Raw genomic sequence first — 19,343 nt, 5'->3', positions numbered from 1 at the left:
GTAATAACTAACTGGAATTATAGAGCCACTGCATTTTCATTTTCTTTTAAGAATGGTTACAAAATTATACCAATTATACATAAAAGGTAAGTAGTTAGAATTTTGAACTGTCTCCTTGCTTTTTTTATGAAGAATACAACCATACTGACAAGTTCTTATTGCAATTACAGAAATACTGTATTTCTTAGAGTTCGATAGGTCTATGTTATGATCTGTGCTGTTTTTACCTGAGTTCAGGAACACATGTAACACAGCGTCATTTAGTGATCTGCCTCGTTGAATATAGTTTTATTTTTTATCGGTGGTAATACACAGCTAAACACTAGATGGTGCAGGTGCTCTTGGCTGAACTCATCCATATTACATATATCTATGGCAGACATACAACTGAATATCGGCTCCTGAAATCAGGTAAAATCACACACAATATTTTAACTTTTTTCCAGATTTAACCTTAAATATTTAACTAAATGTATAATAATAATAATAATAATAATAATAATAATAATAATAATAATAATAATAATGAGGGATGCTCAGGACAGGTTCACGCGCATACTTCTAAGCGCGCCAAGCAAGAGCAAGAATTCTGAAGAGGAGACGTTTTGTTTTTTTCGACAAAAGCAAAGGTAACCAACGAAGATGGTTGACCCACGATCAGCGGTTAAGAGAATGTCGACTGATACTCTTCAAAACTGGGTTACTCAAACTGCTGTCAATATTTCTCTCCCAAAAAACGAAGACGACCCTAGGGTGATTGCAGACCTTATTGGGGGTAAGTAACTTCCAATGCATGCTTGAATTAGCTTTCGAAAAATTTACTGCACACAGATAATTAACGTTAGCACATACACTTGAAGATCACCCTTAGGCATAGTTGGGTTTAGATATTATGTTATTTATGTTATTTAAGCGTTAATGAGAAGAGGGTATGGGCCTCTGCAAAGAAAATAAATACTATTACTACTACTAAATAATAATAATAATAATAATAATAATAATAATAATAATAATAATAATAATGAGAAGCGGGGAGATCCTTAACTGACAAGAAGCCTGTATCTGACAGGCATAAACTATCTGAGGGCATTTGGACTGACACGGAGGTCATTACACTATAATAAACCTATTTTGTGAAAACAGCACGAGCGTTATTATTGTTGTGAGTTAACTAAATATTTGAACAAATAGTGTATTTGGGTGCTGTGTCATTACACAGGGTACATATTGGAACATCCAGTTCAAACTCAGAATTCCATAACATGTAAGGTCTACACAGTACTCTTTACAATACTTAATACTTATTAAACGTATTACTTTACAACACTTACTGAAACTTAATACTTTACAACTGACATATATGTAGTAGGCATACATTTTAGGATTAATATGCATCTTAAGCTTTGTTTAGTACTGTACTCAGGTTTAAAACTAATGATTGTTTATTTTATAATGCATTGAAATCCTTTGTTTCAGCTGCTGAGATTGATGGGTCAGATTTTGTATCACTAAATGAACCTGAAATAGCAGATTTAATTCCAGTTAAAACTCCAAGATTCTTCCACCTCAGAAAATATCTGCGTACACTACTGAATTACTTGGTAAGATATATTTGTAAAAATGCTAATTTATGCAGCAAGATATTATGTTTTAAAATACAATACATTAAAGGTATGTTTATTGAATATAAGCTGTTTTTGTTTTTTTAAGAATCCCACTCAAAATAACACACCTTTAGGATCAACATCAAAAAAACAAGAAATAACCAAAGATGGGCCCTGCTTATCTTCAGCTGCTTACACCTTGACTGAAATCACAGTGGCTGAAAAAGTTAAGAAGCCACAGTGTTTTGCACAGACTGCAGTTCAACCTTATTATCCCGTTCTATGGTTACCTGTACTGGAAGAAAACCAAAGGGAACACATAAGAGAAAAAGACATTGTTTATGGGTGTGTGCAACAAGTTGCAAACATGTTTCACATTGCAAGAGCCATCAATCTGAAGAATACCCCATCATTACACGACGTTGAAGAAATGGCCAAGCGCTTTGTGAAAAAATATCCATGTACTGCAGACGAAAAAGAAGATGCAAATGGAAATAACTATGCAAGTATTTTTTAATTCAAAACATTTTCTTAAGGAATTAAATTATGCTAATGCCACATATCCTAAAGTATTGTAAAACAGTGTATTGTCACCTTGTTTAAATCAGTTGTATTTTGCCTTGCCTTCAGATGATTTATGGTCATTTTGATCTGCCAACATGGTCTTACTCGTAAAAATGTTAATTCAGAAATTTCATCAAAAGTGTTCTATACAGGAGTGTATAACTGTGGTAACATTTTCTGTCTTGTAACCTCCAAACTCCACTTAAATAGTTGGGCCTGCTTACAGTTTTAATCACATTTAAGTAATATGGTCAACTCTAAGTTAAGAATGGTAAAGAACGTTATTTTGATGTTAGTATTTTTTTTTTACTTTTTTTTAAAACTACAAAAACATGCTGAGTAATATTTTAAGTCATTTTTAAACATGTTGCTGTTATAATGTTTTGCTAGAGAGCAGGCTGCATCTGTGGGTCATTATTATTATTATTATTATTATTATTATTATTATTATTATTATTATTATTATTATTTTAATAGTACAGTCTCTTGGACAAAATGCGAAGAAAGGTCTACAACATGAGGTATGAAAACAAAAAGGCTCAAACAGCCAAACCAGGCCAGAAAAGGAAAAAATATGTAGAACATTCTTCAACAAAGGTAGGGTTGAAGAGTATCAACAAGAAAATAAAAAAATACATACATGAAGATTTACAAAGCATTCTAACTGCAAATAAAATGATAAAAACATATCCCAATTTTTTATGGTAGAAATTTACATCTAGAGTGACGATGGAAGTAGCATTTTTTTTTCTTTTTTGAGATTCTGAAACAATGTTCTACATTAAAACAATGTATGATCTGTACTGTTTTTCTTTACCTCAATGATGTAATTACATTTTCCACTTTTTATATATATTTTTTTATTTAGAAAACACAGCATACTTTGCATGAAGATGTTTCTGTGGAAATACATCCACAAAGTACAGAAGAAAATGACGGAGATTACGGTAAATAAGAGGCTGTATGTTGTGGCAGCAATCAAAAATTATAAGGGCTAGCAATTGAAAATGATACACTTGAATTTATGTAAGAACAAATTGCTTAATATAAAATATATTTGTGAAATACAACCGTAAAGGTACCATGTATTATAAAGCATGACTTACAATAGTAAACATAGATAAAGTTTCTATACAAAGGTTATTCAAAACATCTCAAGCGTACTTAGGATATATGTCCTATGCAAACTATTATTAAAATTATTGCATAATTTATATAGAGTAGTTTGTACTGATATTGATGTGTTTTAACTCTTCATATACTGTTGTTGCATGTTAATATTATTGATTATATTTTGTTTGCAACTGTATTTGTCTTACCAGTAACACAAACAACTGCAGCACAGCTTCAGAAAAAGCTTAAAGATGAGCTGTTAAGGAAAAGTCCCTGTTATGAGGTTGTTAAGCAACTTCTTGACCTTGACTTTTCTGAACGGAAACACTTTATAAAGACTGTCAAAGGAGATGTTAGGCTCATATTGGAAAAGTATAGCTGCTTTCATCAGCCTAATCATGTAAGTATGAAAACACAACAAGATTGCATTTTAAAAGATTCATAGTATATATATATATATATATATATATATATATATATATATATATATATATAATCTACTCCTACTCTGACTGTGTATCGTGTGCTGGATTTTGCACTTGATTTTAGTTAAATTTGCTCTTATAGGACTAAAGGTATTGTATATTGTACTTGCTTTTATTGTACTATGCTTATTGTAATATATATCTTGTGACTGTAACAGTAAGGTGCCCTAGATAGGGACATAACAATATTTAGGCAATAATGCTTTTTTAAGAGTTACTTGGAAATGTATAACAGCTGGTTAACTTAATAAATGGTTAGAATATGTAATAACATCAATATGCATTCTTCCAGTTACAGACATCTGCAAAAATCATTGGAAGGGTTAAAAGCAAAATGGGAACTTGAGGTCAACATTATCTTGAAGTACGGAGAAGAGAAAAAGCTTTTGAACATTAGCCTTGCATGGTCACTTGGTGAGTGCAGTAAGCACTTTACTATACTATACATTACTATATACATTACTATACATTCTTGGAGAAAAATTAATACCACATTTAAAACGTATTGTTATTAGTCTTATTATAGATTCAAAAGTATTAAGGATATAGATAATATGTTGCGTCTCTTATTGCATAAAATAAGCCTTAAGATGATTTAACTTTGCGGTCTGCTCACACAAACTGCATGAGAAGACATATCTTATACTGTACACCCCAAATATAAAATAATAACTTAGGTTATTTCAATAATTATATTTTTGTTCTTTACTTTAGAGAAGAAGACAAGTGAGGCTCTACAGATCCTGCCAGATCTCTTTGCTGCAGGAAAATCTGCACCAACTGGCTTAAAAACGAGTGAGATGCTACTGCAGTTTGTGGACGTATGTACATACAGGTTCCTTATATTACACGTGGAAGAAAGTATTGTGTCATAATGCAGAATAATTGTTTATCCAATTAAACCACTTCCAAAAAGTAAACTACAAAAGTAGTTTGAAAAGTTTTGAGCCTTATATAGAAGAAATCACCAGAGACCATCAGCACCTGTTAGTGCTTCACAGGATGGAAGACTGGTCCCTAAGGTTCTTAGAGCAATACTAAAATTTTAGGACCCACATCCTATACAGAGTATAGAGTTAGGCTGAAATTAGTTTAAAACACGTCACTTTCCAACTTGTGTTTTGTTGTTGTTTTAATATGGTGAATTATTATTTATTTATTTAGGACCTGGAAAAAAAGGAAGAGGCCATGCAGAAAAGCAAAAAGAGGGAAGTCTGGCTGTTGGGTGTGCCATCACACAGAAAATGTTTTATTTTAATTAAAGGGCAGCCGCCCCTTTGTGAACTAAATTCAATGGTAGAGGCATTTTTCACTTTGCTTAGTGCCAGCTACACATTTTCAGTCTGCTACCATGAGTGTGTAGGACCAGCAATGATGTGGTTGGAGTCAGCATTCCTTGGAGATGAGAGGGTAAACACCAAGGACATGACCTCATGCAAGAAGTCAATTCAAAGTTATTTAGATTTCAAGGAAAAGCTCACAAGTCCATGTTGCAGTTTCTAGTAAGGGGGGTTATACAGTATCATTTATAATTATACTTAAGCGATACAGCCCTCTGACGCAGTCTTTAACGTTTGATAGGTGACCACGACTGGAGTTATGCGTCCAGATCCAAAGGCGAGGGCGCTAACGAAAGACAAGGCCATCTGTCAAATGTAAGAGCCCGCATAGAGAGGGCTCTATTGCTTAAGTATAATTAGAAATTATACTGTATAAGATTAAGATTTTCAGACAATGGCTAATGGACACAAAAACACATCTGTCCAACATAATTGCATGTTTCACTGCATGTTTTTTACTGTATGTTCAAATGTATTATTTTTACATTGGGTTTAAAAGAATAGAAAAATATGTTAAATCAGTTTGATTATAATATATTAGCATGCAGATTGTTAAGTATTTTAGTATTTTTACAAATTAGGTTTTAATTTAAGTATATGTAAGGTACAAAATATTTATGCAGGTTTTGCATATTGCATGATTTGTTTGTATTTATTAAAGCTATTAAAACAAAATGTGTATTTTAAAATTAGTAAAAAATAGTTATGTTTATATTTATTAAATACATTATCCAAAATGTTTATTTTGATGGATCAATAAATGGAAACTTAAATTTAATACAATACCGTTATTTTTGGTTAATTTTGTTTTGCTTTTATCCATATTAATAAATATCTTACTTTGATTTTAGTCTTTTCCATTTAGTTAAGAAAGTCTTTTAAAAAGAATACATTCTTGAGTTAAGAGGGCATTCTTTTTCAGAAAAAAAAACTTTTTTCGAGAAATTGTTCTCTTGAGAGAAGAAAACAATCTCTTGTTTCAAGAAATCAGGTAATTTGTTTCATTAGAACAATTACTTAACACAAGAAATAACTTCTTGTTTAAAGAAATTGTTCTCTTGAGAGAAGAAAACAATCTCTTGTTTCAAGAAATCAGGTAATTTGTTTCATTAGAATAATTACTTAACACAAGAAATAACTTCTTGTTTCAAGTAAATTTTGTCTTGAATTGACATAGCCATGGGATGAGAATACATTTCTTGAGGCAAGAGAAATTCACCAAGAAAAAATTTCTTGGCCCACGGATCTTCAGGGAAGAAATTTTGTCTTAACAGAAGAAAAACAACTCTTGTAATAAGAAATGACTTTTGGCTGTGTGCATAATTAACAATTTAGTTAAAACATTGACACATTCCCTCCTGTAATGACAACGTATCCCTGTATCACCAGGCACAAACTGTATTTTATGATATTCACTTATTCACTCACCTGTCTGTTCCCTAAAAACCTGCATAAACTGAACCCCCTTTCCTTCACCCTATCACATTAGAAAATATCACATTACAGAATATCATAATACAGATAAGAGCAATTATGAAAGTATAATAAGATCAGATTTAAGTAAAAGCAACATAATGAATACAGTAAGGTAAAAGTAAGAGCAAGTTTGACTAAGAGCAGTAATTATTTCCCAATAAGAGCAAATACAAAAAACATGAGTAAAACAAGAAAAGTAGAACAATAAAATCAAATACAAGATACAGTAATAGTTAGGAGCAGTAGTTGAATGTGGCAATGTATAGATCAGTTCAGTGCAAGAACTGGTACAATTGGGTGCCATATAGTCCAGTATAATCGAGAGTTGAGGTCTACAGATGCTGTCTGAACAGGTGTGTCTTGAGGTGCCGGAAGGTGGTCAGGGACTGAGCAGTCCTGATATCTGTGGGTAGGTCGTTCTACCACTGAGGGGCGGAAGGGTGGAGAAGGAGCGGACTCTGGAGGCAGGGCTCTGGAAGCATTTGGCAATATAAAGCTTCTTTACAGTTTATATGGGAACTGTAATTTGAACCGTAGGCTGCATTTACTTTAGTGCAACTGTGAAAAATACAAATTTGTATATATTATTTTTCTGTCAGTCTTCGGAATATCCATGTATATTGTTGCGCTGTGTGTGAAATGAAAGCAGGCTCCACACAGGTAGGATGATGCAAGCAAGCTGTTTATTATGCTACAGGACAATAAACAATATAGGACCACTATCTGCTGTGGACCATGCCAAAATAAAAAAAAATAATATAACCTATCTCCTTGTCACTCTCACTCAGGCTATCTCCGGCTCTATCTGTCTGTCTGTCACTCACTCTCCAACTCTCCCCCCACGCTCTGGCACGCACTCCTATTTATCTCCTTGCCTAAACCGTGCTCTCCATCCGCCTTCACCAATCCCGGGCATGCCATTCGGACCCCAATCTTCCGCCAGCATTCTGGGGGTGCAAATGCATGTCCTATAGTTCAGTTATAGTCCTGTTCGAATGTTTCTTGTTTGTTTGTGTGTTTTTGTATAATTTGCGTGTTCTTGTGACCAAGGTGTTGTTAATTCCAAAGATGGGCTTGTCTGGTTGTTTTGTTTAACTTTTCACAGTATCACTAAAGTTTAATAGTTATAAATCATGTCACTCCACTATAGCTTTTTATGGACAACTCCAAAGTGACCCTGTACAGGCAGAATTACATAGACCTACCAGTTTCATACATTCTAGTGCTGCTCTGAAAATCTCTCACAAACAAAAAGTGTTTTCTTAAATAATATAAATCCCATACTACATACCTGTGAAAAAAAAATGTATTCCAGATCATGTATTTTTTAAGATCATCTTTTCTTGTGCCGTTTAACACCTATGCACACATTCCTTTAACACGGTGGCCCTGAAGTGAACAACACAAATATAAATAAAAAAAACACAAATACAAATCAAAAAACACAAATACAAATCGAAAAAACACAAATACAAATCAAAAAACACAAATACAAATCAAAAAACACAAATACAAATTTAAAAAAATAATAATTGAAAAACTACACAATTACAAAGTCTCCACCTGGAAAGCACAAGTTGAGTCTTTAGTAACTTAGTTGGCCGTGGTATATTGCTGTCAGTGTTATAATTGGTATTGCAACGGTAAGCCATACCCCCTCATTTTTTGACAAAAGGAACATGTGCAAGCGGGGGGAAAGGCGCTGGAACAACCGGTGCTACAGCATCATGAGACCTCAAAATAATAAGAACATAAGAAAGTTTACAAACAAGAGGACGCCATTCGGCCCATCTTGCTTGTTTGGTTGTTAGTAGCTTATTGATCCCAGAATCTCATCAAGCAGCTTCTTGAAGGATCTCTTCAATGGTTCTTCAGGATTCAAAATGTGTCAGATCAGAGTCTTTCAGTGTGCAGAGCCTTTACTTTTGCTGTGAGATAAGGTTTTTTTTTCAGCGCGAGAAATAGATTAATTTTAAAATGGTAAATATACAGAGAACTTGGATAATTAAAGAATGGAAAATTGTATGCTTTAGAAGACGATAATATTGTGGATGAGGCAGCGAAAATCTTAATTTCACCGCCACCAAAAAACAAAACAAGGCAACAAACTACATTATTACTGCAGGAGCCACTCTCCACAACAAAGCAAAAACACTGACAACTCAAAAAGCAGTGGCTTTGATAAGCATACTGTATAGACAGAACCAACACCGCGAATGCTGAAAAAAAAACAAGCTCATTATTAGTAGTCGTAGTAGTGTTGTTATTGTTGTTGCAAACTTTAAATATATAACCTGCTTCAATATTTTATGTAGTTGTTATATTGCATTAATTTATCCGTAGAAATACTGCTTAAAATTACTTTTTTTTCAAACGATATTGGTAGTTTTTCCATGATAGTTATGCTATCTATATTGTATTAGGGAAAAAGGTTTGGCAGCGAGACAAAGATATGGCTATTTTTTTCTGTTGTAAAAGCAACCATTAACTGAACTTTATGCAAGTAAGCTCGGTCTCTTGCATTTTGTGATAATTCTGTGTTACAAAATACATCCAGTAGACTATCACATATATCAACACCTGTTAAACCATCTTTCTGTTCCAGGCCTTTTTTACATTTTAAACCCAATTATCTTGTACTTTTTATTTTTACAATAGGCGTGCTTAAAATTGAATTCATCCTGCAAAGCTATAATTTCATTTAAATGTATGAAAATTAGCAGTGCTTAATTTGTACAGAGAGAGGTGCCGGGGTGCAAACAGTGACAATACAATTTTTAAGAACCTCACATTCAAAATCATAATAATTTATTTGAAAGAGTAGCGTACTACTAGTGTTATAAGTTGGTTGGCCATATTTCTGTCATTGTTATAATTGGTATCACAACGGCAAGTATGATATTTACAGAGGCGATGGAAGATGTTTGACATGGGGGGGCAGATTTCAATATTATTAAAAAGAAATCAAAATTAACCAAAAAAGTTGTGTCTCCTCTCATTTACACTGACAAACATACTGGCAATATCTGTCAGGCACATATATGCAACAGCATACAGTGGTTCAGGTGCTGTTGAGTCATGGTGGTCCTCAAGTAGGTCTTCATGCATCTTAGATTGTGTTTAATGCCAAAGCTAAACAAGGTTTGTTGCTCCTCTCCTTTGCCTCTTTGTTACTAGGGGAAGTGGGGCGGGGGGGGGGGGGGGCCTGCGGTTGGCCCCTGCGGTTCCTATGCCTATGGTTTACCATAACTGAGTTTGTGTATAGTAATAACGGTTACAAACTACTATTTTAGTTAGACTCAAAATGTTTAGTTTTAATTGTTTTTTTTTAGATTCAAAAAGGATTTCCGAAAATGTTTCCTGAAACAAAGACACACACAATGTCGTAACACACACTATGTTGTGCAAGACTTCAGACCTGTGGCTTATGCATTTGCTGCTGAACCTGTTATATATACACATTTCCTGTTCCTCATCACATACATACAAATGATGAGAGCACCATTATTATCAGCAGGGGGCGCTCCAAACAATCATTCCTTCAAGCCACCACAATATATATTGACATTATTTAACTCTTTTCTTTGAGCCACAAAAGCATATCAATTTTTGTGCTTTCTGAGTTCCAAATGATTTCACCATTTTAATAAATCTGTCATTTTCAAATTTTTCATCTGTGGAAAAAATACAGTACTATGCCTAGGGACAATGTTTATTTAATATTCCTTAAGTCATTTACATGTAATTTAAAGCGTGTTGTATAGTGTGTGTATGTGCGTATTGTTAGTTGTTTGTTATTGTAAAGGGCGAACGGAACAACCTGTTCGCCAGTGTTTATGTTTGGGAGATTGTGTTCACGTAAGAATGAATGTATGTTAATTGATCTCTGTAAGAATGCGTGCTTGATTGAAAACCCACGTGTGTGTTGTGTTATAGTAAGTGTCTGTTTATTGTTAATTGTTCACGTGCGGTTGGGAGCTTCGGGGTAATTGTGTAATTATACAGTGTATTTAAGGGGAACGGGTGCACTGAATGTGAGTTGAGAGTTAGCGTGTTGTGTTTAGTGTTTTGTTTATTTTGGCCATTGCGCTGTTTCTTTTGTGTTTAGTTTAAAAGTGTGTTTTCTTTTGTTTAAATAAACGTGAGCCCAGCAGCTCACATTACACCCTGCAATCACTGCACCCTGAGTGTTTACTTCCTGGTCTGACCACACCCACATCAGCTGTTCGTGACAATTATATTAGTGATGTATGTGTAACATTACCACCATTTTATTAATAAAAATAAATAAATACAAAAAATCACCAGAAAACTCATTTTCTATTTACATTATATTCTTCTGATGTAGGTTTTGGGTGTGTAAAATGCAACATTACCTTGGTATCATGAGTACTTTCAAAGTTTCAATAAATACTATACATACTGTAATGCTTATGGGGTATTCATTAACTACAACCTTACATTTTAACATGAACTACTGTACAAAACCTTGGTCTTACAATAAAAACAACAATTATTATTTGCTTTATTGACCACAAACAATATAGCTGTGAAGCAAATGAACACAGAAACAGAATTATTTTTTTTTTAATGCAGACGGAATATAATTAACAAAAGGCCTGCATGCACATACAGTATATTTATAAAGAAATGATAATATTGTATTCCTTATTGATTGCCTTGATAGAGTGATATAAAACATCCAGACTCTCTCACAGAATATTGTTTTGTGGCTGACAGATAGGTAGGCTCGTAAAACAGGTTGAGGGGGACTAAGACGGTACAGAGCAAACCAGAATCCAAAATCAAGAATCCGGTCACTCATTCATCTTTCACAAACGCACATTGCAAGCCAGTGGATTCAACCGTACATTTTATTTTATTTTATAGACTTGTACAATTGGTTGTCCCAGCATTCTCTAGCTACTGCATTGAGTATATTCACAATTGACTATTGAGACGCTGGGAACTAACAAAGTCCAAGAAACCTGATAACACGCGGACTGAAGCTGTGCAGCAAAATTGCTATGCGTATTCATTGTGCATTACATTGAAATATGTGTAATTCAACCATAAAATATAAAATATAATATAAATAATATAATATAATATAAAATATAATATAAATAAAACATGCACTAATCAAATCAATGTGTAAAATGATAATAATAAAACATACAAGTGCCAAATAAACATGTGAAAGATATTGACCCTGTTACATGTGATACAAAACTGATCTTTTCAAAATAGCTGCAGAATTAATAAAGGAATCCAGCAAAACACTCCAAGGCTGAGTTCTGTATGTAATCATTTTTGCCTGGCTATTTTGGAGTTCTAACTGAATCAAATCTAAAATTTGTATACTGAACTTACAAAGGAGTTACTTTTCATGAAAGTAAAAAAAACTAAAAAACATAGAAAAACAAGAATATATTTTGTTTAAGTTGTATACATTTTTAACATTTATTATAATGGAAGTTTTTCCACTGAAACCAGCAAAGATATGTGTAGCAGGGCGATTGCCCTGCACATGTGTATTTAGTGTGGATATAATTTGTATGGGGAAATGGGTTTATTGTGTGTCGTTTTGGAGTTGATTTGTTTAATTGAATTATTGTTTTACAGACGGGCGCTCGATTGAGACTTGCTGCCTGCTAGGCTTGGTTGAGGGGAAGGGCAGCAGGTGATTGGCTGTGCTGGACCTCAATCAACAGGTGGGCAGGTCTTGATCGAGTGTCCGTCAGTTCAAAAGCATCCGCGGGAGATGGTTCAAGGCGACTGTAACGCCATGCCAGATGGGAGCGGGATGCCTCGTTTTAAGGCTAGCGCTCGCCCTCTGGGGCACCTTTTATTTGTAGTTTTTGTACTGTGTTTTATTTTGCCTTTTGTACAGCTTGCTGGGCTGGTAACGTCACATGACCACCTTTACTTTCTTTTCTGTTTGTGTTAATAAATCCTGCGCGCCTGTGCCGGCATTTCAAATCCACCTTCCAGTTGTCTCTCTGTGTTGTAAACAGCGGCTATCCACGCAAGTGACGTAAGACCCGGTCACAATATGTTTTACACCACAATAGAACAACAGAAAATTAGAATGAATCAGCAGGAAGATTCATCATTCTAGTCTGGGTGCTCTGCAATGGCAGACACACTCCTGCTAATTGCTTGTTAAGCCACTCGAAGAGGTGAACGGGTTTATGCAATGGCCTAATAACAAATTGAATTTAATCAATCATATCTGTTTAAATACATTACTAAAATTGGCAGCCTTGTGACATGAGTAACAGCACACAAAAGACACTTTGGAAAGAACCACTGCCCTAAACTAAAACATCTCAGGTGAAATAAATGGCATGAAGGTAAGGGCATCAAGAACAGTGATGGTGAACACATATGTAACTAATAACATCTGTCTGTCTTTTATTTATATATACACCACTTCAGAGTCGTTCATATTGATTACAAGGGAAGCTTTTGTATGAGTAGAAAACAATGGCACAAAAGCGGGCAAATTGGCTACGAGTACAGAATAAATCATTAATAACTGACTTTCTTTTGTCTCTCTGTATCACTTCCACCCTCATTATAGAAGCTTTTGGCAATCCACCTGTACACTTGAGAGATTCTGTTTTTGACTTATAGTACTGTACAAAGACTTGGGTTATTAATTTTGCAACTACAGTAGCATTCAGTTTATGACTATGCTTAGACTTGCATTACTGTACTTTACGTTGGATTCCTGCTGTGTTTCTTTATCAAATAGTACAGATTATTTACATCAGCAATCTTTAAATGCATTTAGAAAATGGAAATAGAAATGTACTTCAATGGTAGAGGTCAGACCTTGACAGTGGCATTAAATGAAACACAATATATGCCCATCTGGCATTTTGTCAGGCAAAAGGCAGGTCAGATGAAATTATTATCCAACGATAACAATTTCACATGGGTTTCTGCAGTCCAACAAACATTTAGATTTTGTGAAAATATCATACTCTTTGTTGGAGCTGTTATAAATAATAATAACAATAAAAAATTGCTTACAGCCCTGACCTCATTACATATTCTACTGTGTAAGCATGCCATTGTTTTCTCCTTAGGGGAAGTATCTCACGTCAAGTATCTAACATTTGGTAGAATATCTATTACCTCTGACAAACGTGCTGCTTAGCTTTAGATTAACTAGTAAGGTGGTTAGTGAAGACAATCTAGCAACAAGAGTAATTTGACATCAATAAATGACTTATGTTATACATTTTTTTTAAGCTTTATTGTGGTTTGACAGTCAGACTGATCTTCGTTTATCATTTTCTTTTTGTATTATATATTTGTTTTCTTTTTATCAAATCCTATTTTGGAATGTATCTTTCATTCATTCAACTCCAGTGACCTGGAAAATTGCTCTGTTCCAAAACTGCTGCTTTGCTATGAAGAGGCAATGTTAAATGTAGGTTTAAACATACAGTAGTTTCTCTTCATAAATTGTACTTGTTATATAAACAGAATACTCCATGAACGTACAGGAGGTTTCAGAATCAGTAGGGGAGGAATAGTAGACATTTTACAGTGCATATAAGAAGACAATGCTCTTTGTATTTAATAAAAATGTATCAGTATTTGTCTTTTGCTGGATTACATGCCTGGTATGTGTCAGTTATTCATTTTATGCTAATTCAGAGCAATTGGCATATCATTAATGTGACTTAGTACTGTAATGTGCCAGCCCAAGCAATGGAGGTGGGGGGCTTTCTGTAAGGTAACAGGGGTACACCCACTGTTGGCATGGGGGGTGGGGGTGGTGGGGGTCTCCTGAATGTTATTTCACACTACTGCACAATCGATTGAAATCCTGTAACTGTAGCTTGTTATAGTACTATTTTGCAACCAGATTCTATTCATGAATACCAGTCATTCTTTGATAGTTGTGTTTTCCCACCAATGTATATTGTGTAGTAGTGTGCATATTAATAATGTATTATGATTCATACAGGAGTCCACTAAGGAACTGTGTTATACAATAACATGTATGTTGGAAAATGTTTTAGATATAATGAAGTAAACCACCTGGACACAGCAATCTTAAAAATCTAACACTATTACAAGTCTTGATTGAACTAAAGTGCTGGTATTCAAGCATAAGTAGAGGACACTACCTTACCTCACAATATAGGGCTATAGTGTGGGGACCCTGTAACTGTGCTTAGTTACTGATCCAGAATAGACACAGTGCTTACTTCAATTCTTCACATCAATACAAAGACATTATTAAAAAGCACTGTATCAATCAATATTTTCTTTTGCAATTGGGCACTCAATTTATAGAAGCCCTTCAAATGAAACACGTGCTTTGTCAAATTCTGAGAAAATATCTTTCAGTCAGACCCATTATGGACTCTATACCTCAGTAGAGGAGACTGATGAAACACAGACGCTCTGGGTGAGATGTTTACAAATGTGCAGATGACCAGATTATAGTATCTGGGAAAATATCGACCAAACAAAGAAAATATCTTTATCTCATACCCATTGTGGACTTTATACCCCAATAATTTAAAATGAATTGGCCATGAAATTTGTGCTGAGATATTTCCCGTCATGTTCCCGATGCAGCAAACATATGTATTGGTACTTTTATTAAATCTAGGTATTTAATGATTATTTTTTTAATAGTAATAATGCACTTTTCCTGCATTTGGATTGTTATTTATTTAATTAAAGTGTAAAATGGAATCAAATCTGACCACTATGTTACCAATGTACTATAGTCAACTGCAAATACTATAACAGAGCAAGGGCTCTGAATGTAAATAGTTTGAGTAATGTCTGTGTTTTGGTGGTGGTTGGCAGGGACGGGGTTAATTCCTCTCCCTGCCAAAAACATGTGAGAATGTGGCTGTTCCCAAACTAGGCAATTGGTGTTAATTGGGAACAGCCACATAGTATAAAAAGAGAGCTTCCAGCTCCATTAGGGGGAGATCACCAGAGAGCTGGTTTAAGAAGAGGGTTGCTGTAGAACTGTTGACAGATAAACGGCTTAGCTGTCCTGTGTGTTAGTCAGGGAAGTTAAAGTAAAGGTAGGCTCTACGTTTGAGCTAGGCTTTTTGTTTATTTTGTTTGGTTTGTGTTGTGAAAACTAAAAGTGTGCAGAAGCACTCAAAAATCAAAGTTCTGTGTCTGGGGTCTGTTTTTAACAGGCAAATGAACCGACAACAGAGAGGCAACGTTACAATACATATATTTTAAGTTTAAAAAAAAAAAAAATAGTTATGGAGTTAAGACCTCAGTAACATAGTTGTCCTTAAAACCAGTCACAAAAAGAAGTTTTAAAATACATGCTTTCTTTTTCTGTGTATAGTGTATCACTATGTGTCAGATGCTCTTAAGCAAATAACTGAATAAAATATTTGTTATTTGTTTATTTAGCAGACGCCTTTATCCAAGGCGACTTACAGAGACTAGGGTGTGTGAACTATATATCAGCTGCAGAGTCACTTACAACTATGTCTCACCTGAAAGACGGAGCACAAGGAGGTTAAGTGACTTGCTCAGGGTCACACAATGAGTCAGTAGCTGAGGTGGGATTTGAACCGGGGACCTCCTGATTACAAGCCCATTTGTTTAACCACTGGACCACACATACAGTTTGTTTTCAAATGAAGGAAACAAATTTAATTTGGAAATAGACTTCAGAAGACAGATAGATTGGCTAATTTGTTTCTACACACTATAAACATAGGCAGATTAATTGCATTCAATTTGGAAGTGAACCCAAGTTCATTAGCTTGTTCATGGACCCTATTTGTATGTGCTTGCTTCAAACTGCTGGATGTTCTCATTCTTTGGAGTACCAGGGGAAACTGTCTGCTTTTAATTAATACATACTTTTTATTCTGTTTTCAGTGTTTGTTTCTTTTTTTTTTGTAAATGCAAGGCAAAATAAGAAATCCAGAAGTGCTTCCAAGGACAACAACCATGAATACATTTTATTGAATAACGTTTTATTTTTTTACTGAGTGTGTTTGCTCATGCAATTTATTCTCAAGGTGATTTATTTGATTTCACATTTCAATTAATTATAAGGTTGTTTGTAATCCTCTTGAGACAGTCTCAAGACATTAATATTAATATTCTTGAAACATCAGATATTATGGTTATGAAGCCAACAACTGCCAAAAAAACTTTAATAAAGACATCAAACTTAATTACTCTAAATAAAGCACGAGTATCTGCTGACAGATAGGAGAGATACTGGAGGTTGTGATCGATAGGCACGCAGGTTTTATTTACAAATATTTACAATAAAGAAAAACATGGAGGGTCCTGATCCAGAAACCTTCTGCCTAACTAAAATTAATTTTGAGTGGTATTACAGTCCCCTAAACGAACCCCTTTTAATCCAGCAGATATGTATAAGAATTGTGACTTTGATGCTAAATGTATGAAAATTGGCTCTCAGTTTGACATTGACTAAACAAACTTTTTTGGCTATAGGGCCATCGCAGATTTGTCCTATGACGGCCATTTTACAAAATGGCCACTATCGGTTCCTAGCATAATTTAATGTATCTAGTGTTTGGGATGGAAACATTGGTGTTATATCAACTTTAATTAATTTTAACTTGCCAATAAAATGTCATACAAACTCATAAAGGGGCCAAAAATGCATTTTATTTTTTTTCAGATGTGGCCTACAGGTGAACTTGAACAAAAACTATACTGTGCATATGTGGTTAAAAATGACTACATCAATGTTACTCCTCATTCTGTGTATTAGAATGTATGCTAATTGCCATAATGCATCCATGCTAGAGGCCACTTTAGCTTTGTAGTGAATTGTAGGATGCCAGTATCGGCTAATACTTGCCTAATTATTAAGATATATCATCAATAATAACTATTTAGTACACAAACAAAGTTGAAAAGTTCAAATTTCTGTGTCCAGTAGTTGTGGATCTATTCAGAATCACATAGTCCACTTGAGTGCTGTCTTGATGCATTTACACAGCCCTCTGCAACCTTTCTTGCAACCGCAGTGAAGCAGTTGGCAACATGCCTGAGTAGCCTCTGGAAGAGTTATCCACCTTGTATCCCAGCCACCGTTGTCAATCTTAATCCATCCCCATTCACTAGGAGATGGAAGCTCCGGAGCAGTAACCATCATATGTGCCCAGCAGTGGCAAGCTTGGTAGACGGCCCACTTGGTGTGCTGGAGTAGTGCAGCTTGTGCAGCTTGTGTTGGAGGAAAGCCATCGATCATTCTACCCTTCTTCCCTTCTCCTTATTTATTTCTTAGCAGGTGACTTACAACTGTTACAAAATATTACAGTACAAAGGATCACATTACAAAATATCACATTATAAAATATCACATTACAGAATATCATATTACAGATAAGAGCAGTTATAAAGTACAGTGTAATCAGTAGCAAATAAGAGCAAAATAAAGAATACAGTAAATAATTACATTTAAGAGCAAGTTCCACTAAGAGCAGTTAAGTTATAGTAAAAATATTTGCTTATACAAGTAAAGTCCAGTAAGAGCATGTAGTGTATGATAATACAAGATACAGGAAATAGTTATAATTAAGAGCAGTAGTAGAATACGGAAAAGTATGGAACAGTTCAGTGCAAGTACAAGATGACGCAAGTACTGGTATAACTGGGTGCCATATAGTCCAGTATAGTCGAGAGTTGTAAGTTTTATAGATGCTGTAAAAGGTGTGACTTGAGGAGGCACTGGTGGTCAGGGACTGAGCAGTCCTGATATCCATGGGTAGGTCGTTCCTCCACTGAGGGGCAAGAATGGAGAAGGAGCAGGCTCTGGAAGAGGGGGAGCAGAGGGGGGTACAGATAATCTGGCGGTGGTGTAGGAGCGGAGGGGGCGAGAGGGGGGGTGTAGGGAGATATGATAGTCTGGAGATAGGAGGGAGTAGAAAGGTCAAGATAGCGATAGGCAAGTACAAGTGTTTTGAATTGGATGCAAGAAGCGATAGAGAGCAAGTGCAGAGAGCGGAGCAGTCGTTTAGCGTGGGAGAAACGAGGAAGGGAAAAGACAAGACGAGCTTAGTGAAGAGCTGCTTCCGAGCGTCGTTGACATGCTCTTGACTGCTGGCACGATGATACAAGATCACAACAAAGCATTCCAGTGACCCCAGCCAGTCACTTATGTCCATAGAATGCCGAATCATAGCTGCTGACAGCCTGGTCGTAGAACAGGGGCAGTAGAGAAGTGAGGGCCATGCTGCTTTCTGGTGCTGCACTGGATGGTTGACGGCTAGCAAGAGAGATCCCCTTACAGCTTGTCCATTCCCACCAACACAAATATGTCACACAGAAGCTCACTAGCAGTCATTGGAGGCCATTTTGATAAATGGCTGCCATGGCCATTATAGGACATCTGCGATGGCCCTATAATCAAACATCTTTTAGGGCCTGCCCTGTGTACCAAAATCCATGCTTTTATCATCAGTCACAATTCTTCCTTATTTTTCACATCTGCTGGACTATTTCTTACAGTTGGGGTTATCCCGGTCTACACATGTTGCTGAGACAAAAGAACAAAGGACTGGATTTCCAGCTCCTTTTTAAAGGTATGTGGCCAGGGTTAATTGATAATCAATGAATCAATCAACACCTGGCAAAACATTATCAAATGGATTTGGCAAGTATGAGACTGTATCCCCATTCCTGCCAAAAATATATGAACCTTAGTTACAATCCAAACAACAATACACTATTTACATGTGCAGGGCTTCTGCCCTGTC

General features: G+C 35.2%; 2 protein-coding genes across 2 annotated transcripts; both read left to right on the top strand.

The window, feature by feature from the left end:
- The first annotated feature begins 535 nt into the window (after positions 1-535).
- LOC131737220 (uncharacterized) lies at positions 536-2,494 on the top strand. The gene is made up of 3 exons (XM_059024782.1): positions 536-775; positions 1,477-1,601; positions 1,711-2,494. The coding sequence occupies exons 1-3, from the start codon at positions 643-645 to the stop codon at positions 2,119-2,121; spliced, it is 669 nt and encodes a 222-aa protein (XP_058880765.1). The 5' UTR covers positions 536-642; the 3' UTR covers positions 2,122-2,494.
- A 165-nt stretch (positions 2,495-2,659) lies between these two features.
- Positions 2,660-5,632, top strand: LOC117973089 (uncharacterized). The gene is made up of 5 exons (XM_059024777.1): positions 2,660-3,115; positions 3,491-3,681; positions 4,059-4,180; positions 4,481-4,587; positions 4,931-5,632. Exons 2-5 carry the CDS (start codon positions 3,632-3,634, stop codon positions 5,267-5,269), a joined length of 618 nt encoding a protein of 205 aa, XP_058880760.1. The 5' UTR covers positions 2,660-3,115; positions 3,491-3,631; the 3' UTR covers positions 5,270-5,632.
- Positions 5,633-19,343: the final 13,711 nt, after the last annotated feature.

Source organism: Acipenser ruthenus, chromosome 1 (assembly GCF_902713425.1).
Source record: "Acipenser ruthenus chromosome 1, fAciRut3.2 maternal haplotype, whole genome shotgun sequence".
Classification (NCBI taxonomy): Eukaryota; Metazoa; Chordata; class Actinopteri; order Acipenseriformes; family Acipenseridae; genus Acipenser; species Acipenser ruthenus.
This window is presented reverse-complemented; position numbering and strand designations above follow the sequence as displayed.